Source organism: Babylonia areolata, chromosome 22 (genome assembly GCF_041734735.1).
Source record: "Babylonia areolata isolate BAREFJ2019XMU chromosome 22, ASM4173473v1, whole genome shotgun sequence".
NCBI lineage: Eukaryota > Metazoa > Mollusca > Gastropoda > Neogastropoda > Buccinidae > Babylonia > Babylonia areolata.
The window spans coordinates 21,746,904-21,774,565 of NC_134897.1; the positions used below are offsets into that span (position 1 = coordinate 21,746,904).

Below are 27,662 nucleotides of genomic sequence, written 5' to 3' on the forward strand. Positions count from 1 at the left end.
CATTTGGGAGAAGTAATGTTTGTGCTGGAACTCATGTTCATTATCTACTGTCCAAAAAAAAAAAAAAAAAAAAAAAGAAAGAAAAAAAGAAAACCCCAAGGACACACATCCAGACACTTTTTTTGACAGATTTTTAAGATGAAAATAAAGAAGGAAAATACCACATGCTGTTTCTACAGGCTTCACTAAAAGTTAAAGACTACTTTGTAACAGTTGGTATGTTCTAAAAAAAATGTTAAGAAAAACAACAAAACAGAAAAAATGAGGACTTTTTTTGTTTCCAGTTACAAAACAATGTACAATACACACTGATATAGCATCACCAGGGCTAACCTGCCTGAAAACTTCAACCTAATGTGTTTTTTTTCCCAGTTGCAAAAATGACATATACAGTTTGCTATGAATTCACTGCCCCGATGGCTGTATAAAATTCTGTGGGACCTTCAACTCACTCCGGATGAGAAGCCCAGTTCGGGGCCTTCGTGTTCACAACCGTTGAAGACGAAAGGCCATGATCGGGGCCTTAGATAGTTTTGAATTTTTGGAGTGGCTCCTAATTTCCGTAATGAGTTTCAGTAGCTCAAGGAGGCGTCACTGCGTTCGGACAAATCCATATACGCTACACCACATCTGCCAAGCAGATGCCTGACCAGCAGCATAACCCAACGCGCTTAGTCAGGCCTTGAGAAATGAAGTTATGTGTTAAGTATATCTCAATATCTCAACTGAACTTTCCACTCTCCACTTTGACCAATAAATGCAGTGTGTGTTGCTGTGCTCACGAGCAGGAGAGTTACTTTTGCGGTGACTGGTTCACGTGAACAGTGCGTGTCAGCGATGGCATCTGACCCAGTTTTGTGTCGGTCACAAGGCAGACAACAGAATTAGACGAACAGGCCCTATTATGGCTGTATAATGTTCTGAATGGGCCCTATGGTGGCTGTATAATGTTCTGTATATATTCTGTTTCAAACTATTTGTGCTTTCCTGGATGGGCAAATTTCGAACCAAAAATATGGATACTTTCATCATCTCACTGTATGGATAGCATAAGAAAGGAGGAAGTTTTATATTTTTTCCCCAGCTAACTTGTAATCTTACTGATCAGTTTTGAAGTTTTCAGTTCATAAATTACATTTGTTTTTTGCCCATTTTATTTCTTTCCCATACAAATGGGTCATCTGTGGGGGAAAGTCAGGGGAGCTAACTGGCAGTACTAAGTGAGTTAACCTCTAACTTTTTTTGTCCACAGTCGCAGAACGACGTACTGTCCAACGTGGAGCGGGGGTACCGGATGCCGGCACCTGCAGACTGCCCCCCGGAGGTGTACTCCCTCATGCTGCAGGCCTGGGAGCTGGAGCCTGGCAACCGCCCCACCTTTGAGAAGATGCTTACCTCCCTTCAGTCCCTACAGGCCGTCACCGCATAACTAACTGCTCCTCCTGCTGCTGCTGCCTGCTTCTGTTGTTGGTGCTGCTGCTTCTGATGCTGTCGCTAACTTTGTGTGTGTGTGTGCGCGTGACTGGACTTCGCCTGGAACGCAGCTTTATCATTGTCGTCATTGTCCTCCTCACTTCAGTGCTTCTATGCAGTGATATGATTTATTATAAAGCTGATAATATAGTGAGGAGAAAGAAAAGAGTTATTTATGACATACACATACACAAATGAGTAGCATAAAGGTATTTATATAGCTCTTAACGCTTTCACTGCCACGTTTCTGCGTTGAAAAACACTCCCCAGCACAATATTTTAGATACGATGCTCTCAGTCAGGTTTCAGTTCATGACAAAACAACATGGACTTGTTCACTTTAAAATGGGTAGAGGGAGAGTGAGGCAAAGGTTAATCATCATCTCTACTGGTTGGGAAGCTGGCTGTGGCTGTCAAGATTTGTTACAGTGTGAGAAATTGCCCCCCCCCCCCCCCTTTTTTTTTTTTGCAAGTCCTACAACCTCCAATTTTTTCCCACTTTTTTTTTTTAATGGGTCCTCCATCCTCCTATTTTTTTTTCTTTATGATTTTTTTTCCCCTCTTTTTTTCTTTTTCTGTTATGACCCCTCAACGTCAATTTAAGTCGACTGTGGCATTGCACTGTCCAGTTGACTAAGGTCGCCTGTGGTCTTGAAAGAGTTCGATCTTGTCCAGAGAGAGAAAAGAAAGTGCTTTCACACCAGTCATTCACAGGCCTTGAAAAAGCTTGTGGACAGGAGAAATGGAGAATCTGGAGAGCAGAAAGAGGGAGGGGAGGGGAGGGAAGGAAGCCAGCAATGAAGGAAAGAGCTGGTTTTCAGGCCAGACTTGGAAAGAGCTAAGTACAGACAGTTGACCAAGCATAGGTTGCTATGCTGCTTTTTTTAGTGTGTTTTTTTTTTAATTTCTCTGACCATTGTGTGTGTGTGTGAGTGAGACCTCACAAACGTGGATGATGGGTGTGTGTGACCTCACAAACCTTTCTCTTCCATTCCAACTCCTGCTGAAAGTTGTTATTTTGTTTGTTTTTTTGTTGTTGTTTGTTTGTTTGGGGTTTTTTTTGCTGTAAAGTGTAAAGCGTTTTCGCCCTTGTGCTTTCTTTTTAGCCTTCTTCTGTTGAATTCAACCCCACGCATGCAAGCGCGTGTGTGTGTGATATGCGTGTATATACAACCTCATCTACCATTATCCTTTTGCGAGGTTCTTTGATATCGTTTTCTGTTATTCAACCAGTGACAAGGAAGAAAAACATTCCTACGCATCAAAACGATCTTCCCCTTCCTAATTTTAATTCGCTTACATTTTTTAAAAATTTATGCTGAATTTAAAGTTCATGACTGGTATTGTTTCCATTGTCCTTTTTGTCCCATCACCAAATTGATTGATTCATTCTGTCGTTTGTCCCTTTGTCGTCTTTTGTCCCTTTGTCGTCTTCTGTTGTTTGTCCCTTTGTTGTCTTTTGTCCCTTTGTCGTCTTCTGTTGTTTGTCCCTTTGTTGTCTTCTGTCTTTTGTCCCTTTGTCGTCTGTCCCTTTGTCGTCTTCTGTTGTTTGTCCCTTTGTCATCTTCTGTTGTTTGTCCCTTTGTCGTCGTCTGTCCCTTTGTCATCTTCTGTCGTCTGTCCCTTTGTCGTCTTCTGTTTGTCCCTTTGTCGTCTGTCCCTTTGTTGTCTTCTGTTGTCTGTCCCTTTGTCATCTTCTGTTGTTTGTCCCTTTGTCGTCTTCTGTCCCTTTGTCATCTTCTGTCGTTTGTCCCTTTGCAGACAAAAAAAAGTGTTAAAGGGAAGTAAATCTAATTGACATAATATTGCTTTTATTAGCACTTAAAAATTGTTACACAAAACTGATAAGACAAAAGAAAGGAAAAAGAAAACAGCCACCTTGATCGTATGGCGAAACCCGATTCTCCAATCCCTTCTTATTGACGTGAAGTTCAAGTTGTCAGAACCAGCCATGAAAGCTGCAATTCTGAGCTCCCCCCCACCCCCCACCCCCACCCCACCCCACCCCCCTTTCCCGCCGAAACACCCTCCCCCCCACTCTCCTGTCCACTTTGCCATTCTGCAACATGCCTTTTCCACTTCCATACATGCATGTATAGCGAATATGACTGAATGGATTTCAAAAAGAGGGGCCTTTTCATAGTTTGCCCTCAGTGAATATCTTTTTTTGATTTTTTAAAACTTTTTTTCATTGATTTGATTATATATTGTTATATGTAATTATTTATCTTTGCTTAATTTTATTTGAATCTCTCTCTCTCTCTCCAAATTTTTCAGCTTTGTTACCTTGATCATAGGGAAATGAGTGCAGAAATGCCCTCACTCTCACCCTGCACCTCCTTCATTCTAATGTACAAGAGTAAAAACCATATCTGATGCAGGCTTCTATCTATCTGTCTAACAATCTATCTATTGTTATAGATTTAGTGATAGAAGAGTTGACTCCACGATTTGTCGTTTATGTCATGACTGCAAGGAAGATGAAATTCACTTTGTTTTGTTGTCCTGCTTTGTATGATTTAAGGATGAAATATGTTCAGGCCAAATATTTTCATAAGCCATGTCGTTTTAGATATGATTTGCTTATGTCCACCATGGACGAGATCGTACTATCTAATCTGGCATCTTACGTTTAAAAAGCTTTGAAACAATTTCCTATGGTCACATCTTCGACTATACAACTGAAATGAAATGATATGAGTATCTATCATCATTATCATATGTTTTGAGATCTGTACAAATGACAAGGCTAATGATGAAGTGATATATCTCAGATATAACACTGTTATTGTATGCGTTTTTGTGATAACAGATATTGGTTATTTCTAAATGTTTTTGTTACGGACTATTTCTGTTCTTGTTTATGTTTTTTCCCTTCTGTTCTGATGGCAGTTGACTGCTTTGTTGATGTTCAGGCAACTGTTGAAAGATATTTTGCTGATGCACTGTGATAGCATCCTCCATGCATGGAGGGGATGCACCAGAGGAATTATGTTTGTTGGACTAGCTGCCATAACTTGGAATTTGCTCTGGTTGCCGTGTTGTCAGATTGGCACTGGGGCAGTTTCTTCAGCGATGGACTTCTGGTCCATTGTTGACCGATCAGAGTTCAAGGCCCGGTTATGGCATGCAGAGATGTTAACTGTTACAATTTTGCCGTAAGTTGTTACGCTCGATCGCAGTTTGTTCCGACTCTACGCCAACATCAGAATTGTTCTGATGAGTTCATTTTTGACTGTATAGCATGGTCACGTGCTTTTCTGTCATAACATTACCCAGACGTTCTAGACCTATCAATCACGAGGCCAGGGCAGTCAATACTAAGCTTGGTCTCACATGATGATGTTCAGCTCATCGCGTGTGTGTTTACATTGAAACACTTTTTTTTTTCTGCCTCATCATCTGCACCATTTCAGTGGCATTACTCTCACGCCGCTCATTTAGATTCCCCCATACACGGCTACATCCAGGTTCATCCGTCACAGTTCCAGCGTCGGCAGTCCACAGGGAACCATCAATGTTAGGTCGCCAGGAGGCCACACACCAGAGGAGACCCTGCACTGCTGCTGAGTCACTTCGGTGGTGTTCAGTGGTGCCTGTTCTGTTTTAACGTACTTAGGACACCATCTGCTAAGCCCCCTACTAACGACAGTAATGGCCTAGTCGCGGAGCCAGACTGAGTGAGCATCCCTCCCAGAGTGGAGACTGCCACCACGTCCCTCAAATAACAGCCCCCCATAAATCTGCCGACACTGATGACATTGACAGGACTCACCCCCAAGCACGTAAGTGGAGGGGTATTGAAACTGAGGTCGCCTTAAGAGCAGGACATGAAAGGCCACAGACTTTGAGACTATTTTGTTTATATTGATGATGATGGAGAGGACCAGTCAACGTAATAATTGCAGTTACACTGTGCTGCAGGCAGACCCAAGTGTTTGTATGCTTTGTAGATAAAATGTACATTTGCTGATGTGGCTCGGAGTCCGAGTGGTTTTTTTTCCACATTCAAAATGTTCCCACTGAATTTCCAGATTTGTTCCTACAAACACTTTACAGGGGTTGTCATCTCGGGCATGTTGTTGTTTTCTTTTGGGAAGGTATAATCTACTCTGTTGTTCTTCACCCCACCCAGAGAGGGAAAACCAGCAATTAAATTGGTCAAACAGATACTCAAAACCAGAAGATACACTTTATCATGGAGAGCAGAGTTAATATGGTCAAACTGCTGTTTGTATCCAGTAAATATTTACATTTTGTCATGTAGAGCAGCATTTAAAATGGTCAGGTATTTGTATCCTGTAGATGTTTTTATTTATTTATTTTATTTATTTATTTTTTATTTTACTTCTTGTTCTGTATGGCTACACAGTTTAAAGAATTGGCAAAATGGTTATGTGCTAAGTCTTGATTTTTGGAAAGGATTTTAACAAAGATTTCTCCACCAGCAGACATTCTAGATGGGCTATAGAAATGTACAAAAATGCTCAAGATTAGAATATAGTCAAATTGCATGCGGTGACCGGTTTGACTATTTTGGTTTTGTGTGCCTCTTGTGGTGAAAAATTCATGGAATGATCAAGGTCAAGAGCATGTCCTAGGTTAATGTGCATATTACTTCTATCTTCACAACAAAAAGCTACAACTGTCATTTATGTATACCACTGAATAATTGCAAATTTTTGACAGAAACATACATTTTTTTTCCAAAGGCATTTATCAAATTGAAGAAGATGACCCGCACCTTTTCTGCAAATTTTCTGTACTCAGCACAATGGATAGTCCAAAGTCTGTTCGCCAAATGGAGTTCTATGCTAGAGATATTTTGATTCATATGGAATCCTGTTTTATTGTAGTTGATATTTAATGTGTCTTGGCGTGTGTGTGCGTGTGCGAATGTGTATGAGTATGCATGTGTGTGCGTGCGGGTTCGTGCATGTGTGTAAGAACTTTGTGTTTTATGGAATGTATTTAATTTTAATCTAAGCAATATTTACTTGAGTTTTTTGGTTTGTTTTATGGATTATGTTCGTTTATTCTCAACTGTGAACACACTGAATTCAGAAAGAGCTGTTGTAATGTTTTTATGTTATATTCATATCGATTGGGTGGTGTAAGGCACTTTGAGCAGCATTGGTACTGGATATAGCGCCATAGAAAAGTTGTGAAGTATTATTATTATTATCATCATCATAAAAAGATGGGTAAATCTCCTGAATCTCTCTTCATTTTTTTGTTTGTTTGGTTTTTTTTTTTGTTGCAGATGCTTATGACATTCTGCCATAACACTAGAAAACCGAGAGTGTGTTCTTTGAATCTGCCAGATGTAGATAAGGAAAAGAAAATTGGAGATGGAATGGACTGCTAATAAATTGTAACATATAATTGTTTCGTTTCTCTTATTTCAGTGTATAGAAAATTTATACTCTGGTTAGAAATCTTTTTAATGTCCTCACTTAAAGTGCAAGGCAAATAAATGGGGCTTGTGGGCAAAAAGATAGCACAAGACATTATCTTGTGTGTTTGTATGCTTATGTGCTTTGTTCATTGTAATTCATTTCATTTTATTGGGCTTCTTTGTTTCATAACTGCCTCGTTAATTTTTCTTGAAGATGCTGTTTCATTTCATTTATTCCTAATTGTTATGACTGGTATCAAGCAAAGTATTGATTTTTTTTTTTCATACATTTTCATTCCTTTATGTACATCTTTTGTCTGTACGACATTTTGAAATACACTCAAGTGAAATATGTGTTTATGAATCATTAAATGAATTTTTATTCATGTTTCAAATTTTGGCAAAAAAGAATATTTTATTTGTATCAGAAATAAGTGTACGTTTCATCATAATTCATAAGTGCTGATTTGCAGCTGATGTGTTTGGTTTCCACCGATTTGGATGCAATAATTGAAACATTGTAAAATTCTGTCATATATTTGGAAGACTAGGTTTGACTTGTACATTCCTCAGGATATGCATTGGTCTTTTTTTTTTTCTCTTTGCTCTTTTGTGTTTCGTTGTATTGGATAATACTTTTCTTATCAATGTTTGTATCTATGCTTCGTTATTCATTGTAGTGGATAATACTTTTCTTATCAAAGCATACTTCATTTTTTGGGGGGAGAGTGGAGAGTGGGGGGGTGGTTTCTTGTTTGAGTCATAAGTGCCTTGTTAATCTTCTTGAAGTGCTGTATCTCCACATACATAGTTTTTCTGTTTTATTGTAATTATGAAGAAATTTTATCGCACACTACTTAAAAGAAGTTTGTAGCATCCAGTGCTTCACAAAGTTTGTAGCATCTAGCGCTTCACATTCCAGGGTTATCTGTGATATTTGTGTATTTATTTTGAGATCAGGATCAAAAGGGGAAGAAAAACCTACCATTATAGATGAAGTAAAGCTGCATGGACCATTTTCATATTTTTCTTTCCATTCTGATTTCTCAGTGGGAGTCACTCTCTCTGTGCCTCCCTCTCTCTCTCTCTCTCATGTATTTTAAAGAATATTTTGAAACAAGGGAAGGCCATGTCTACAGATCAGCTGACCACACAGGGGCCATTTTAGGGCTGAATGCCCATCAGTTCTTCAAGCCAAAATATCCATCACTTCTTCAAGCCAAATGCTCATCAAATCTTCAGTCAAATATTCATCACTTCTTCAAGCCAAGTATCCATCACTTCTTCAAGCCAAATACTCATCAGATCTTCAATCAAATATTCATCACTTCTTCAAGCCAAATATCCATCACTTCTTCAAGCCAAACATTCATCAAATCTTCAACCAAATATCCATCAGTTCTTCAAGCCAAATATCCATCAAATCTTCAATTGAATATTCATCAGTTCTTCAAGCTAAATATCTGTTAGTTCTTCAAATCAAGTGAAAAGAACCCTGATGTTGAAAGGTCAAACCAAAGCAGCATTATAAAACCAGTTCACCCATATTTTTCTCAGTTCCCATAAAACGTCAGTTGAGTTAAAAGTATTTGAAAATAACATGGAGAAAAAAAAAGACCAATTGCACCCAAAGAACAGGATGGAGCTTGCAATGGTTTTTGAACATAAGCATACAAGTACTGGTGGGACGACATGCCAGAAAAGATAATGAAATATATCACAAGAAAATGTGCGACAGGAAACCCGTGGAGTTTAAACAGCAATTATTTCAATGTGGGCTTGTTTGAGTTTTTATTTTCTTTCAATTTTTTTCTTATATATACAAAAATATATATAGAGAGAGAGAAAGAGAGAGAGAAGCCATGAGAACAAGGTGAGCTGCAATATTTTAGCTGTCAAACAACGTTGGGTTTATTTGAACAAAAAGGGTAGTTCTGTCCTGAATCATTTTTAATTTTTCTGGCTGTTACATCAGTTTCTAACTTTCTGACTCTGTTGCATCAGTTTGAATAACAAAGAGAGGGGGTTCTACCCTCAAGACTGTCTGAAGGTGTTTTTGTTTAATATAATGCTGGGACTTCTTCCATTTGCAGTGTTATTCAGTTGTTGAAATTTATGTGGGTGTTTTGGTTGGGTTTATTTTGTTGTTGTTTGTTTGGTTGGGTTTTTGGTGTTTTTTTGTGGGGTTTTTTGGTGTGTTTTTTTTTCTTGTTGTTGTTTGTTTGCTCATTTTATTCAATTATCTAAGTGTTATTGTAAAGCAACTGGAGATGTTTGAAAGCACTAAATAAGTGTACTTTTTTTTCTCTTAATTTCTGTCTTATTTGTTAGTTTTTCATTTTGTCACTTTAACCTTTTCTTTTTCTTTTTTTTTTTTTTTTTCACGGGTAATATTGGCATGGTTATTATTTCCATAACAGCAACATGTGCTTTCATAACCATTTGAATTCAAATGGTATTTTTGCAAGTAATGCTTTTGCAGAAATTTTCAGGTATTATTTCCACCTTTTTTTGGAAAATTTACATTTTCTTTTTTCTTCTTCTTTCTTTTTTTTTTTTTTTTTTTTTTTTGTGGGGGTGGGGATGGGGATGGGGGGGGATGTTTGTAATCTTCGTATTTCTGCCCAGTAATCTTCCTATTTCTGCCCTGTTGCCCTTTCAAAGTTAGGATTGTTCTAAAGATTATTTCCCCCTCAATCCACTTTAAAAAGAAAAAAAATTGTTCTCCCAACTTCATGATCTTTCTGCCATACCGTGATTCGACATCAGCATGACAATAGGGTAGATGGGCACCCGAGATAATGGTAATAATCTTTGCCTTTTTAAAAAAAAAATAGATATTATTTATTTTCACCATTAGCCTTCTGTGTATCAATCATTGTTTATTATATTGTAACATATTTACTTATTTGTGTGCTTTGTTTTATTATTTTGTTCTATTTTATGTTAGTGTTTTTTGTGGGTTTTTTTTTTTTCAAATACAGGGTAGACTCTCATCTGCTCTTTTTTAATTTTTTTTTTTTAGCAGATGTGGTGGAGCTTATATGGCTCAGTCAACACTCTTTGACACCACCTTGAAACTGAAAGTACTATGATGTTTCTGCTTTACCATTACTCGAATTCAGCCTGACACTATTACCTATGTATATATTCAGAGTCCAGTTGAATTGAAGTAATGGTGAGGCATAGTACTTTCAGTCTGAATTTCAATCTCTATTACCTACCGTGTATTCAGAGATTCAGATAATGATTATGGTTTCTGCCTTTTTTTTTCCCCTTTTCTTTTCTTTTTTTCTTTTTTTTTTCTTCCTGTGTGTGTGTGTGTGTGTGTGTGTGTGTGTTTATATCGAGTGTGGTCATGGTGTTATTAAGAGTTTCACATTTTGGTTTTTCATCCGATACATTATAGGGAAGGCTACAGAAAGAGAGTCATCTGGGCTTATAGTCTTTAGGCCAAACAACACTGTTAGATTAACTTTGTGTTTGGTTTTTTTTTGTTTTTGTTTTGTTTTTGTTACCATCTCGTGTTGAACGTCAGTAATATGTATATGTTCAGATCTTCAGTTGGGACTTGTAAAGTGGTTGATCCGAGTCATTTTCATTACTGTTTGAAACTGAAACTGTGAAAAAAGAACCAACCTGACCATGAAAATTAACAGTGGTGAACATTATCAAGCTACTCTGTGGATATCCCCTCAAGGTTTATTTACAACAATCCTGATTCCTGGAATGGAGATGGGACATTGGATTTTTTTTTCCCCTAGCATGTTAGGAACTTTTTTATCTGCCCACTTTACATATGTACCAGGTGCCTATTGTTGTTATTTTCACTGATCACACAACATTTAGAAAATCTTCTGAAAATGAAAAAAATAAATAAATAAAATAAAATAAAATAAGGCAACATTATATGTAAGTACAGACTTAGCATGGAAACTTTCAAAGCTTTTCCTTTAATCACCTCTGAGCAAAGATCGGGTGAAAATGATAAAGACAGAAAGTTAGGACACAGTAACCCGAACAACAACATCAGCAACAACAACAACAACAAAATAAAGAAGAAAAAAAAAATTCCAGTCACTTCTAAACTTTTCATACATCTGATACAGACAGAGACAATATTGAGAAGACATGTACATCAATGTGGGTGAAAGATTAGAAAATCCATGGGAAAAACACAAAGATCAAATAAACAGCAGCTTGGGTTATTGTAAGCTGCTCTGTCTGGCCTCAAATGAAATTAGGTAAACAACATGTGTGGACAGCTGCTAAGCCAGAGTGTTGGGTTCATGCCAAGTTGAAGCATCAGTTGTGTGGGTTTTTGTTGTTGTTTTTGTTGGGTTTTTGTCCTTGTTATTCAGGCTTTGGGTTGTTTTTTTTCCTGCAGCACATCCATAGCATATGTATGTCTGTCTACCTGCTCCGACACCTTGAAACTGGAAGAAACTGTTATGGAACACTGTTTTCTGTCAGGTTGGAACAGCATCATTTCTTTTGTGCTGAAAAAAAAAAACCCAACAAAAAACCACCACCATATCTTGATAATGAATCATGTATTTACGCAGTGCTGAATCCTGTGCGTAGTTGGCGTGGGCAAAAGGAAAGCAAGTTTCACTTGCATTCAGAACACTACACTTTAGGAATGAAGGACCAAACTGAAAAGTATATGTGGACAGATGGCTGGCTATAGGAGAAATTATGAAGGGAAAAGAGGGAGGAGGGGGTGAGGGGAGAGCTGTGTTGGAGAGAAGGTAGGATTAAAGGACAGCCTTGGAAAGAGCGGAGTGCATGGATTTGATGATATCAAAGAGGGAGATAATTTCAAGTGTTCTTTAGTTAACATCTTTTCACTGTGAGTGATATGAGACGACGGTAAAAAAAAAAAAAAAAATTGAGGGAGGGAAAAAGATTGTTAATGCATGTGAGTATATGTGAGTAAACGTGTTTGTGTGGGGTTGGGTGGGTGCACGCGTATGTGAAAGAGTGGTGGGCATCTTTGAGGTGTTTAAACCTGGGAACTTAGAAACAGTGGACACCTGTCAGAAGTTGAATCGCAGAGAGTGAGATTGTATTGTATTTCTCTTTTTGGTATTTATTGCACTCCCTATTTGTGAAGGGTACAAATGTTGATTTTTGTTGGATACCATCCCACACTGGATTCCGTTATAACGACCAAGCAGACAGGGCAGCAAAAAGGGGAACAAAAAATCATATAGATAGTATAAAAGTATATTGCCCATTGTCATACACGGAAATAAGCAATATACTAGAAAGAGACTTTTATAGGTGCTTGAATTCAAGTCTAAAACCTCGTCAGTTGACTCTCTCAGACTTTGGTCCGATTCGCAGACCAATTCTGAGTTTAGCTCTCAGACTATTATCAAATTCATTACGGACCAAGTATTGTTCTAATGTCAAGTGCATATGCTTTAGTAACCTGACAATTGAGCATATAATTTTTCACTGTAGCTTGATTAAGCCTTTTGTACACGAAAGTGTGTCTTCACAAGTGACTGAGAACGTTGATGTTTTTGACTTTTTGCATTCATTATCAGTTGTTTCGCTTGCCAGTTTAACGACTTCTCTTTTACGAAGTCCTTTAAGTAATTCCCTGTAACTGTATTTAGAGGGGTTTTTTGTTTGTTTTGTTTTTCTTCCAAATTTCACCCACATTTTTACCCTCATTTGCCCAGTTTCCCCCAACCCTCCATTCATCCACATCTCCCACCCCTTCTAACCGATAATACTCAGATGTATTCATAAATACTTTAACAAAATGTCTTCAGTCACCGATATGTGTGACGGGACATTAAACAAAAATTCCTCCTCCTCTTTTTGTCACAACAGATTTCTCTGTGTGAAATTCGGCCTCCTCCAGGGAGAGCGCGTCGCTGACTGGCAAAAGCAAAGAACTGTTACTGCCAAAAGGCATTCCTCCTCGGGATCTTCCTGATGCTTTTTGTACGTATTTTACTGATAAAATCGCTAACATCCGACATGAACTGGATGCCTGTCCACCAGAGAATAAGTTTGATGAATTTAAAGGGGTTTTAATGACATGTTTTAGAACAGTTTCTGAAAAGACTGTAAGAGATTTTATTCTTTATTCTCCAGATAGGAACTGTGATTTGGATCCATTATCTTTAACCTTTTAAAGATATGTCTAGATGATCTTCTCCCCTTAATCACCAGTATTGTAAACCACTCTCTAGAGTCGGGCACTGTTGATGAGTCTCTCAAATTGGTTATTGTCACCCCACTTTTGAAAAAGCACAATCTGGACTCGAATCAACTAAAGAACCATCGACCCGTGTCTAATCTGTCATTCATTTCTAAAATTATTGAGAAAGTTGTGTTTCAGTAGTTACAGGAACATCTAGAGAAAAACGGTCTGCTCGAAATTTATCAATCAGCCTATCGAAAAAACCACAGCACAGAAAATTGTTTTGGTGATGGTGTTTTGTTTTTTGGATTGTTTAAGCAGATCGAGGCGCAGCGTTTAATGTTAATTATAATGATGATAATAACAGATATGGCGCAAACTGTCCATATAATGGGCTCTAAGCGTTTACTTCATATGAAACAACACATATAGAACAGTGTATAATGATAACATACCTCTCAGGCACATGAAAATACGTCGCATATATGTGTATCAAAGGCAGTACTACAAATTGCAGATATGAACGCGCGCGCGCGCGCACACACACACACACACACACACACCACGGCTTCAGTTTCAAGGAGGCGTCAGAATTTGGTGACTGATCCAAATACATTGCACAACTGATTGAAAAGTGAAAGAACAGAACTGTTTAAAAAGAAAAAAAAGGGAAAAAAAAAAGAATTTCGGAGGCAGCAAGTGTTTGACCTGCGTGTAATCCTCCATATCGTAAATGCACAAGGGCTGTTGAGAGGATATCAGGTCTTGAATCTTTGAATCAAGGAAGGGCACAGCCCTTTTTCATACACTTCTCTATCTCTCTCTCTCACTCTCTCCTGTGGGGTTAATTGGCACTAGTTAAAAATCTGTCTCATGCGCATGTAATTATGGTGAGGTGCAAAGTTGAGTCAAGCAAATTTCCTAAATTTGATTAAATAGATTATGTTCTCTCTCTCTCTCTCTCTCTCTCTCTCTCTCTCTCACACACACACACACACACACATACACACACACTCTCTCTTTCTCTTTCTCTGTGTCTCAGCCAGAACTAGCCCTTCTTTCACCCTGCCTCTCCCATAGAAACTCTCACAATGTCTGTCTGTATGTCTTGTCAGTCTCTCTCTCTCTCTCGCTCGCTATCAGTCATAGAATGTATCACCCAGCCTTCCTGATTCTCACAAAGTATCTCTCTCGTGTTTCTCCACACATGCCCACCCTTCCCTCTTCCCTCCCCCCACACCTCTTCTCCCTTCCACCCCACTCTCGGTACCCACCCCCTTAATGGCCCCTGTAGGACAAAACATGACCGGTTCACGCCACGTAGTTGAAAGTTGCATTTGAATATGATTTTCTAGTTCATGTTCATACCCTTCAGATGTACCACCCCTCGCTATATGTTCCTTGTGACCCTAGTACACTTGGTTAAAAAAAAAGAAGAAAAGACAGTGTGTTTTCTCTTCTCTTCTCTTTTTTGATGGAATGAGTGATTCGGAATGCACGCACACACACACACACACACACACACACACAACAACAACAAAAAAACCCTGCTCTAATTCTGATCCCTTGGGGAAATCGTGAGGAGCTGGCATTTCTTGAGATGTTGAAGATACTCGAAAGACACAGACTACACACTTTTGATTTGAAATGAAATGATGTGGATACTTTTATAGCGTCTTATATCCTCGTTCTGAGACCAAGCTCTAAGTGCTTTACAACGCCTTGAAGTCACCCCCTTTTCTCTCTTCCCCCCCGCCCCCCACGCACCCCCCTTCAAGATGCGATGTGATCTACTATGCAGGTGAAAATGAAACAACTGGAGACTGATGGTATTGTACTTAACTGGGGTTTTTTGTTTTTTTTTTGTTTTTTTTGTTTTTTTTTTTAAATTCTGTTTACAATGATTTTGTTTTGGTCAACTGTATTGTGTGTTTGTTTTTTTAAATACTGTACTTAAATGATTTGATGGTTTTGTACTGTATTTTATTTTGTGTGTGTGTGTGTGTTTGGGGGGTGTGCTCTCTGATGATCCATGCCTACTTGTAAGAATCAGACTTTTTGTTGTTTTTGTATTTTAATATAAATTGTTATCAAACATTCTTTTTTATGGTGTTTTTGTACATGGACAGATTTTGTACTTAACAAAGCCAGTTGGCTCATTCTCTTTTGTCAGTGTTCTGATTTGTTCGTGTGTGTGTGTGTGTGTGTATTCATGTATGTATGTTGCAGAGGAGACACCTTCTGTCGCGACTACCTGGGCTAGAATTCATTATAGTGGAGAGTGTCTTGCCCAAGTTACATCCCCACTCTCTCAGCCAAGAGGGTTTGAGGACAGTCGGTATTGGGAGTGGTCCCCAAAGGCCAAATAGCTCCCACAGCTGTAGCGCTAAAAGCCAGGCAGTGCAATCTACAAAAGATATAATAGTTTTGGGATATAGGAGAAAAGGAGACACACACACACACACACACACACACACACACACACACACACACACACTGCGAATAGGTGGCGAAACTCGGTAACACTCTCTGCTGGTAGGTCGTTAACTCGGCAACTTCCTACGCCACCGCACCCCCACCCACTCCCATTTCTTTCCGCTCTGCGACCTCCAGAGTCAGCTGTCCGCGAAGACGGAGTTACCATAAAGACAGAAGATGGAGAGACAGACAGAGAGACAGATTGATTTGAGGGTGGAGAGAGAGAGATTGCAGGTTGGATAGAGAGACAGAGATTTGAGGGTGGAGAGAGAGACAGAGAGAGGGATGTTGCAGGGTGGAGAGAGAGAGAGAGAGAGAACAGTAGGGGGGATCTGTAGAGTTCCGAGGCCATCTTGGATCTTGCTCATGCGCATCGCGAAATCGCGAGCAATGCCAAAGGCGATCGACATGGACAAAAGCAGCAAATATGTAATGTTTTCTACCTTTTCAGTTGATAGCTTCCATTGCTACAACCAAACACTGCACGATGAAGTGCACAATGAGAAAAACAAAGTATGGAACAAAAAGGTGTTGTTTTTTTAACATACAAAAGCAAAGAAGCCTGCTGTTTTGTCCGTCCCGCTTCTCTCGATCGCCTTTGTTGCTTGCAGTTTTGGTAGAGCTCATCAACTTCCAGGGCACAGATCATGCGACGCGCGCCTCTATCAGTCATGTAAGCACGGAACTCTAGCGGTCTATTTCGCATGCTTCTACAGATTAGTGAGTAAGAGTTTCAGTTTGAATGGCGAATCAAAGCACGGGGACGGATGCATGATTTATATGCCACACTGCGTGTTATAGACCAGATTAAAACAACAAACAAACAAACGAACACCAAAAGCAGGTATCTTCTTCTTCGTTCGCCTCCCATTAGATGAACAGCCCGGTGTCCTCGATGAAGGCTGCCGTCCGTCGCAGCTCCTCCAGGGTGCCGTACAGTTTGGCTTCCACTGCTGTCGGTGTTGGCCAGTACTTCCTCCTGGATGCTGCATGCGTCCTACAGTCTTGAAGGATGTGGTCAGTTGTCATCGGTCCCTCACCACAAGGGCACTCTCCACTCTGTCCATTGCCTAATTTTATGTGCATGAAGCTGATATCTGACCTACACACATTCACCGCGCCGGTCAAGACAATGTGCGGAGAGAGAGAGACAGGGAGACACAGACAGACAGACAGAGGTACCCGAGTCCTTCAGAGTAAACAATCATTGTGTATTCATAATCTATCATATCGCTCTCATACCTTCTTCGCTCACTTCACAAGCCACAGTCGTGTAAAAAAAAAAAAAAAAAAACCCAAAAAACTAACAATTTACATGACCAATCTGTAGCACACCTTCTACAAACAACTATGGAAGTTATCCCAAGCAAACCCTTACACCTTTCGTTTTGTGAACAAAGTGACTGACAACGAGGATTCAGATTCCGAAGGGGTAAAATGAACATACATACAAAATATCAAATATAATTCAAATAACTAACCAACCGCATATCAATACACGCAATAACGCAGTGACGTACAATATATTGAGAAGTTAGTATTTCCGTAAATCTAAACGCCTTGTGCGAAATAAACACATTTCCACAGATCATGAGGTCTCGTTAACAGACGAAGAGAAGAACGGGAAAGGTTATTCTGGATCAAAATATTGCAAGTGGAAGGCTCTTATACTGAAGAGGTGAATGTTGACAAAGAATACCACAATTCTGACGACGGAAGCTAAAGGTTGGGTCATTCAGACACCCACTGGACCTCCGAGGGGTCTGTGTAGAGAAGAAGAGAGGACTGGCCGTACTGAGTGAGTTAACAGACGAAGAGAAGAACGGGAAAGGTTATTCTGGAGGAGGAAATTAAGAAAAAAGAAAAAACCCCAGAATACCGCTTCCAAACGACAAGACAATGGCGAGCTCAGGTGGCGAGGCGAGAGGCGGTGTCATAGTGGTGAAAGATGACCTGGGACGCACCCACACTCGGAAACCACCTGACTCCTGCGAAAACTAAAGTACGCATGATGCAAGGGATTGACCAGTCTCCACAGGTACCTTCATACAAAAAGCAATTAATTAAAAATAAGAATTGAAACTTGTTGTTGCGTACCATAAGCTTCGGCTTCTAGCTGCTTTATGTGTTTGCAATGTCTTTACTTGGTTTTGAGAATAAAATCATTTTTGAACCAAAATTGTAAGTTTAGCCATCAGTGCGAAGGTGTGTCCACCACAAACACTTGCTGCCTAATTCCTGTATGCGTAGCGGTCTAGGCCGCGTAGTCCTAACCATGGCAGCAAACCGGGTTGAATAATGCTGGTAGGTCTGGATAAAGCAGTTTACCGTTGTAACGCTGTAACGACCTGATCTGGGAGGCTGAGAAGACAATGGAGAAAACGGAACGAAAGGAAGGCTGAGATGATTCCCGACCAGAGGCATACAGTTAGTACTAGAACGTACAGTCTATAAATATTTTCTGCATGAGCAAACCAGTGAACTGGCATGAAGATAATGGATACATTTTGGGCCGTTGGTTATCTGTGTACATTTATACAGCAACACATGTCCACTCCTTAAGCTTCTCCTTAATGGCCAGCGTTCTCTTGTTAGAAGCGTGAGCGAAGGAAGCTCGGCTCAACTTCTGGAGACGTTTTCCCTTGCAACACCTGTGGGAAGTGCTGCGCATCCAGAATCGGCCTCTTCTCCCATATGAGGACACACACCGACAGATAAGCCTGCCTCCCTACTCATTCGTCGGTCTGACGGGAGGCTCCATCATCATCACATGTCCACACGTTTTTTTCCGGCCATCGCTTAGTTAAAGTGCTTTGATTTGTTTCCACACTACATTTAGCGATACACCAGTACATTCATTGGCAACATACACATTTCTTCCCCTGTGCCGTTTCGTATCTAAGACGAAAAAGAAAAGTAATTTGGTTCAAAGCATTGTAATATATATATACTACATTTCTTCCCCTCTCGAATGCCGTAAAGAAGGTCAATAAAAGAGTGGAGGGGAAGAAATGTACAGTATGATTATACTGCAATGTTTTTAACCAAATTGCAACCTTTTCCGTCTTAGAAAAAAACCAAACGGAGCAGAGGAAGAAATGTGGATATTGCCTATTTATCATTATTATTGTTATTATTATTATCATTATTATTATTATCATTATTATTTGTATTTGTATTTCTTTTTATCACAACAGATTTCTCTGTGTGAAATTCGGGCTGCTCTCCCCGGGGAAAGGGCGTCGCTACACGACAGCTCCACCCATATTTTATATTTTTTTGCTGCGTGCAGTTTTTTTGTTTGTTTTTCTTTTCCTATCGAAGTGGATTTTTCTACAGAATTTTGCCAGGAACGACCCTTTTGTTGCCGTGGGTTCTTTTACGTGCGCTAAGTGCATGCTACACACGGGACCTCGGTTTATCGTCTCATCCGAATGACTAGCGTCCAGACCACCACTCAGGTTCTAGTGGAGGGGGGGGGGGGAATATCGGCGGCTGAGCTGTGATTCGAACCAGCGCGCTCAGATTCTCTCGCTTCCTAGGCGGACGCGTTACCTCTAGGCCATCACTCCACATTTTTAGTCTTATTCATACTGATCTTTAACCCTTTCACTGCCAAATTCACTGAAGGGTGACCAGATCATGGGTCTGGTATCCATGAACCTACTGCTATCCATGTTCGGTATTAGCATTGACCATATTTTCTACACATCACAGGGGGGCATCCTCAGATTCTCTCGCTACCTAGGCGGATGCGTTACCTTTAGGCCATGACTCTATAATAATGATAATAATAGTAGTAGTAGTAGTAGTAGTAGTAGTAGTAGTAGTAGTATCACGATTATCATTACTATCATTAGTATTAGTATCATTACAATCAGCACGAACAAAGGGAAGGGGCTTCCGGGTTTTGTGTGGCAGTATCAGTATCAGTATCAGTAGCTCAAGGAGGCGTCAAATCCATATACGCTACACCACATCTGCCAAGCAGATGCCTGACCAGCAGCGTAATCCAACGCGCTTAGTCAGGCCTTGAGAAAAAAAAATTAATTAAAAAAAATCAATTAAATTAAATCTAAAAAAATAAAATAATAATAGATAAATAATAAATAAATAAATAAATACATAAATTAAAAAAAAAAATAATAATAATAAAAATAAAATATAAATAAAGAATAATAAAATAAATAAAAAGAAAAAACAAACAAACAAATAAAAAATAAATAAAAAATAAATAAATAAATGTGTGGCAGAACGTCCGTCAGTGCACCACCAGCATCAAGTCAGCGACGAACAAAGAGAGTGCATCCACCTTTACGGCGGGACCCGACCTGTCAGAAAGACGTCACAGCGCTTGAGAAAGTACAACGCAGGGCAGCCCGCTAAGTCTTCGACATCGATCTACAACAATCGGACACCAAGGCTATGTAGAGCAGCACGCTCAACGCGTAGCAGGGGGAACCTCACGCCGAAAAAAAAAAGACAAAACACAACCGCATCACACTGCTTCACATGAATGTTCAATAACAGCATGGTCCAATATTATTGGTAAGTCCCTCTTTTACACCAAAGGGGATAGCCGGACAAGGGGAGCCCAACGGGGAGCCCGTAAGGGAGCCCTCTGCAACAAGCTTCTTTCTTAGAACCCTGCGCCAGTGGAACAGCTTGCCACTCAGCCTCACGGATACCCCTTCGTTGACATCGGAGTTCTTCCAGGCCCGCTTGGGGCAGCGTACTGGCTCAACTGGGAATGACCAACCAGCAGGGCCACTTGTACATAGATTTAACCTTTCAGAGCAAGTTATGTCTGAGCTTTTGGCCACCCACTATTCATACCCAGATAGCTCAGTAGACACCACTGCTGGACTGTACGCGTTCGTAAGGAACCCTGTCCAAGCCGAGGAAGAAGAAGGGGAAGAAGAAACAAAGTCCATATTTTTTTTTACGGATTACTTCTTTCTTCCTTCAGTATATTGACCACAATTCCATATTGATTATTCTGTCACTGTCAGCTTCAAAAATATCTATCTATCTATCTATAGTATCCATATCATGAAACAAAACGACCAAAAATCTGTATAACCTGATTTTTTTTTTCATTCACGTATAACATATATTTATTCATGTATTTATTTGTTCATTTGTTTCATGCTATGTTGCTATGGTGATTTTTTTTCTTTTTCAAACATTTCTCAATTTTACTATCTTTTCATTCATACTCTTATCATTTTTATTTTGCTTCATATCACTGGTGTTCATTTATTTACCTCAGAACAATTTTTGTATATACTAAGCTGTTTATAGGTCTATCTTTGTGTCTGACTTCATTTTTTCCGATTGTTCTGTTGTATTGTTTACTCACTTGTTAACTTTTTTGTTGTTGTTTTTTTGCTTTCGTTTACCTGATCATTTCTTTCTTTGTGTCAGTGTCTATTTGTTAATTTCAATTTGGTTTCCAGCCCCTGTTGCGTCCGGCTCATCTGGGAAAAAAAGACACCCCCCTCCCCCCCCCCCCCCCCCCCCCCCAAAAAAAAAAAGAAAAGAAAAAGACAATGGTCTTATTCCTGTCAAGCAAAATTATTCTGCCGCCACAGCTTGCTTGACACCTGACACCTATTTGTCTCCCCTCCTGCTCAAAACGAGGAGGCTATGATGACCCCCCTCTCCGCCCCCCACTCATCCCCCCCTCCCCCTCCCCCTCCAGCCCCCCAATGGGCTCCGGTTACCTAAAATAGGTTACCCTTTTCCTGAAGCTTCAATCGTGGGGCTAATTGTTTCGGAGTGGAGCAGCAGCAGCAACACACACACACACACACACACACACACACACACACACACACATACACACCTGGGCAGGTAACTGGATCAGTAGGGAGGGGAGGGGAGGGGAGGGATGGGGTAGGGGAGGATGGGAAATGAGGGGATGGAGTGGAGGGACAGAGATAGGGGGGGTGGGGAGGTGGGGTGGGGGGGGGGGGTGAGGTGGGGGGTTTCGTGGTAAGACTGGATTGGGCAGCACACACGGGTGGTGTCAAGTGACTGGCACCCAGACAGTGGTGATACCGTTTGATCGGGTATCGCTGTCTTGTTTTCTTCTGCTGGTTTCAGCACCTGTTGGGCTGGAAAAACAACAACAAACAAACAAAAAACAAACAAGACAAAAAAAAAAAAACTGGGGTAGAAGGAAGAGACAGACTTTTTCTTTTTTAAAATTTTTTTAAAGGAATAAATATCGATTTCATTTATTTTTGTATATTCATTTTCTTCTGTTTCATTTTGTTTTACTTTTGCTTATTTTAGTTTCCGAAATAGAGAGGACGAAAGAATGATTTCCACGCCGACAACAAAATTACATGGTGGGCGTTGATCAACGGCTGGTTGGTTTGTCATGTTGCTTTTTTTTTTTCTTTTCTTTTTTTAATGCAATTAATGATTGGTTGGCATGTGATTCAGTTTCTCGGTATCTATTTCATTTTAAATTTCATTTCATTTTTTTTTCGCTACGATCAGTTTACCGAGACTTCATAATTATGTTTTATGTCTCCAATTAATCATGATTCTAAAAATATATATATATTCATTTATGTACACTTTTACGCGTATTGCTTCGTTTCATTTTGCTATCTGACACTTTTTCATATATTTGTAGTGGGATTGGGGAGGGAGGGGGGGAGTGCGTGGGAGGGGCCTCTTTCAGTATAAACCGTATCCGCACCATCTGGAAATCATGTACTTGAAATTTCATCTTTAGCTTTACCCTTTTTTTTCTGACGTGTCTCCCTTGCAAGCCAGCTTACTTTTTTTTTTTTTTTTTTTTTTTTGCTTTGGACTTGAAAATTGGGCATTCTTAGTATTAGTATTATATATATATATATATATATAAATAACTGAATGATATGGATACTTATATAGCGCCTATCCTCAGTCTAGATCTAGCTCTAAGCGCTTTACAAACTCGGGGTCATTTGAACAACAACAGGCTGCCAGCCTGGGTTGAGCCGACTGACGGCTGCCACTTGGCGCTCATCATTCCTTTTCCAATGTCATTCAATCAGATTTTAGGCACGCTCACATAGACACCAGGACAGACATGTAACATCTTACCTGTATCATTGTTTTGTTTATTCACCCCGCCATGTAGGCAGCCATACTCCGTTTTTCGGAGGGTGTGCATGCTGGGTATGTTCTTGTTTCCATAACCCACCGAGCGCTGACATGGATTACAGGATCTTTTAACGTGCTTATTTAATCTTTTGCGCGCGTATACACACGAAGGGGGTTCAGGCGCCATACATATTATAAGCGCATAGATCTGCAAGGATATGAAATATAGTAAGATAAAAAAAAAAATAAAATAAATAAAATAAATAAATAAAACAAACAACATATGACTAACACACACCTCAGGACGACATCCCTCTCTCTATACAAGGGCCCCCTTAGAGTGTAAGGAATTAAGGGCCGAAACACTTGACAGGGGGGCTCCTTCTCTGAAGACCTTGTACTGTCCATCTCTATCCCTGGAGTTTCTTATCACTTGGAAAAGGAGTGGGCTTCTGGCGGTTTTTGCTGTTGTTGTTGTCTTTGTTATTATATAACTATTCTTTCTATTTGTGTAGACCGGGCTTCTTCCAGAGATATAATCGGTAATAACTTTCCCACAGTTAAGACCTTTTATCACTAAAAACCACCGATTCCGACAATGCCCTGTCTCTTAATTGAACCAACACAAAACGGTTTAAAAGAAAACTATACCAACCAGCAACCTATGTTTTTATAGTCATCAACCACTACACAAACCTTGTGATAAGCTAAGAGCCTATACGCAGCAACGCCCACACAAGCAACAGGGCCTCATCATGATGATGATCACCTAACAGTCATTACGAAACGGGAAATGAACTGGTGCGGACACACTTTCCCGCTCAACAGGACTTGCCAAGATCGCCTTGCCAATGGGACAAACAGAGGAAGTCGCAAGGCAAATGACAGAGTAAGACGTGGGAAGACAATGTCAAAGAATGGAGAAGAATCTTCTTCTTCTTCTTCTTCTTCTTCTTCTTCCTCCTCCTCCTCCTCATTCTCCTTCTTTGTTAGTGGGCTGTAACTCACACGTTCACTCGTACGTACACGAGTGGGCTTTTACGTGTATTACCCCCCCCCCCCCTTTTTTTAACCCGCCATGTAGGCAGCCATACTCCGTCTTCGGGGGTGCGGGAGAGGAATGAATCTGGCGGAATCTCAAAGAGCCGCGGAGGACACAGACAGGTGAAGGAGAGTGGTGGCAGTTTCAGTTTCAGTTTCAGTAGCTCAAGGAAGGTGTCACTGCGTTCGGACAAATCCATATACGCTAAACCACATCTGCCACTGAAGCAGATGCCTGACCAGCAGCGTAACCCAACGCGCTTAGTCAGTCCTTGTTCGTCACAGCCATAGTAATTGTTACAGGTGGCATTGTCTCCACAGGTGTCCCCAAAGACATCAACACAAGTCAAGGGATTGGAATCAGGTAACAAGTAACAGGTAACGGTCAGTAACTATACGTATTATGAGCCTGTGCTCCGAGTGTGTGAGAGTGACCTGCCCATGGATAACGTCAAGCAGCAGGAACAAACAGCTCTGCCATAAAATAATATCTTTTAACTGTTATTGTTTTCTTTTTAATATCATCAGATTCGTTTCCCCATTCATCTGTGTTTTGGTGACGTGAAATCGGAGTTTTTTGTGCGGTGGATTCGGTAGGAGAGTGCTACAAGGTCCATTTGTGCGTCGACCTGTGTTCGTGGCTGTACTTCAGCCATTGTACCGGCGGCCTCTTTAGGAGCGGTGCTCTTCTACCAGAATATTACACGCCACGATTAACACGAAGCCGAAATCAGTATTTACTTTGTTCTTTGTGTGTTAGCCCTTTTTTTCTTTTCTTTTTTTTCCCCCCCCAAACCCTTTTGGGTTTGTTATAGAATTTTTTTTTTTTTTTTTTTTTTTTTTTTTTTTAAACCTGAATATGACGTCTTGCATTGACGTAACTGGATGAGGCGACGTCGTCTATACAGTTTGCGTCATTATTATGATGGAATTTAAATGGGGAAAGAATGAACAACATCTGACAGTAACCACTCCTTCAAAACAAGTACATCTCAAGTATCAACAATCATCCTTTTCACCTGATCAGTTAAACACAGAAGAACGGTTTCTTGTTTTATTAAAAGATTCGGGAAATGACTCTCTCCAGTTGCGACATTTATATCCACATTACCATAAAAAAGCCATCCAGTCTGTAGTTGGAGAGGTGGAATCTGTAACAAAACTGAGAAATAATAGTTTTTACGTCCAGTGTAAAAACGAGAGACAACGTAAGAAGTTGTTACAGACGCAAAGCATCGCGGGCATTTCTGTCTTAGCTTCAAAACCTGACCCGAAAACAGTGGGAATAGTTTTCCGAGAAGTTGACACCAGCTTTCTTTCCACTATACCTATTGTGAGCGACAGTCGGAAAATCCATCTGAAAAACGGGAGACCAGCGACAGTGATAACATTCAAACTTCATGACCTTCCAGAAAAACTAAGCTTTGAAAATGTCCATTTAAAAATATATCCATATTGTTCTCCAGTCGTAAGATGTACTTTTTGTCAATTGTTACATCACACTAAAAAATATTGTTCCAGCAATACTCATCGATGCAGCAGATGTGGACAGTCGTCTCATTCTCGAGACAAATGTACTGCTGAAAGGTTTTGTTGGAACTGCAAGGGAGACCATTCAGCTGCTTTCCATGGATGTCCGGCCAAAATCGTCGCAAGAGAAGCAAATAAACTGAAATCTAAAACTTACATTTCATTTCAAGAAGCACTTCGACAGGCAAGGTTGAATACGAATCAAAATGTGTGCGAAAAAAAGAAATCATATGCAGAAGTTGTTAAAGCTTATCATAAACTGTGTTCCAAGTCTACACAGACAGATGTACATTATGACAGTGTGTCAACACAGACTGAGGTCTTTGATGGAAAATTAATGTTGAAAAATGTATATGATGATTACACGGTATCATCAGAACGTAAAACTTCCGGTCTACATGACGTCCATTTGTCATCTGCAACAAAACCTGATCTTCACAACAACCACCTGCCATCATCATCTGAGGAGACATTACCTATTCTACATGACGACCACCCGACATTGTCACCTAAGGAGACATCATCTGGTTTGCAAGACGGTCATCTGACATTGTCATCGGAGGAGACATCACTTGATCTACATGAATACCTTCTGAAATCGTCATCAGAGGAGCCATCACCTGTTCTCCACAATGACCATATGACATCATCATCTGAAAATGCTTCACGTGTTCCACACGATGACCACCTGACGTCGTCATCTGTAAAGACATCATCGGGTATACATGAAAGCCTTCCAACAGCATCACCTCAGCAGACATTACATAATCTACATGACGACCACCTGACGGCGCCAACTGGGGAGACAACTCCTGATACACATGACCACCACCTGCCGTCATCATCAGAACAGTCATCACTTAGTCCACATGAATACATAACATCACGATCTAAGCAGTCATCACCTAGTCTGCATGACGACCACCAGACGTCGCCATCTGGGGAGAAAACACCTGGACTGTATGACTACCAGAGGTCGTCATCAGCGGAGACAACGACTGGTCTATATAAAGACCTTTTTACGTCGTCATCCGAGGAGATGAAACTACAGCTTGTTAACTACCTAACATTGCATCAAATCAGTCATCACATTGTCTACACGAAGAACACCTCATCACCTTGTATTTTGATAGTATAAGGCCCTTTATCTATCATTATCTTAGTTTTAAATTCGGATATCTCATTATCTAATGATATTTTTTTCTACGATTCATTCTAGCTGATAAATGACTAAGAAGTTGCAAATAACATGTAGGAATCTATCAGTCTTGCAATGGAACTCCCGCTCTTTGAGTACAAATATTGATAATCTGCGTGCTTACCTTTTTGAAAATTCTCATCATATTCTCCTTTTTCAGTCATTGAATGTTACTAAAAATAAGTTACCGAATCTGAAAGGTTATTATTATCCTCCGGTTTATCATATAAGCGAGGATTCTGACAAGATTAATACAGCTATTTACGTACAATGTGGTTTGAATTACGCAAGTGTCCATCCATCTCCTATTTCAAACTATACTGAAAAGATGTCAGCTACGTTTGTAAAATTGCATGTCTCTAATAATCAAATCATACATTTTGCGTCAGTCTACTATCCCAAAGGTCCAAGTAAGCAAAATACAAATTGGTTGCGAACATTAAATTGCTCAAAAGAAAGATGGATCATCGGGGGAGATTTTAATTCCCATGCTCCCTTCTGGGATAGTGATTGTCAAATAATATCTCATCCTGACTTTGTTGAAAATATTGTTGATTCATCGTTGCATTTACTGAACGATGGGAGGATTACACGTATCCCAGATGTGGCTCATCATAGAGCATCGGCACTTGACCTAACCTTCATATCACCATCTCTAGCTTTAACAGTACAGTGGGATACTGGGGATGATCCACTAGGCAGTGATCATGTGCCAATCACACTGTCTTTTAAGGATTGTAATATATCTAAATACAGCGGAGAAGACGAAATCCCAAAATTCAATTACAAATATGCAAACTGGGAAACATTTCAAAACTATCTTACGAACATTTCTGAAAGTGAAATTTTTTGTGAAGATTTAAATGTTTTTTATAACAACTTTCAAAAATCAATTATTGGAGCTGCTGAAATAGCAATTCCCAAAAAAGGTTCAAAGAGGAGTGACATTTTTTCTGGAAATGTTTGGTGGAATGATGCATGTGCGGAGGCTGTAAATACAAAGAAACTAGCATACCTAACATGGTTGAAACTCAGAAAAGTACGTGATGAAGATGTAAAAGAAGCCGCTCATAAAGAAATGTGTAACACAAAAATCAAGGCGAATAGAATCATAGCCCGAGAAAAAAGACAATACTGGTCACAATTCTGTTTGAATGAAGTATCTGACCATAAGGATATGAAGAAAGTGTGGGCCAAAATGAAAGAAATGAAATCAGGCATTGTTCTCCAAGACTATCCTATTAAAACAAAAGATAAAGAGTTTCTGTCCCCTCAAG

General features: G+C 39.9%; 1 protein-coding gene across 2 annotated transcripts in view; it reads left to right on the forward strand.

Annotated features, from left to right (window-relative positions):
* The window catches only part of LOC143296886 (tyrosine-protein kinase CSK-like), a 62,009-nt gene extending 52,577 nt beyond the window's left edge, over positions 1-9,432 (forward strand). For both annotated transcript variants that reach the window (XM_076608871.1, XM_076608872.1), the window contains exon 12: positions 1,253-9,432. In XM_076608871.1, coding sequence (XP_076464986.1) covers positions 1,253-1,429 — 177 coding nt within the window. In that variant the 3' untranslated portion in view covers positions 1,430-9,432. The remainder of the gene's footprint in view (positions 1-1,252) is intronic.
* Positions 9,433-27,662: the final 18,230 nt, after the last annotated feature.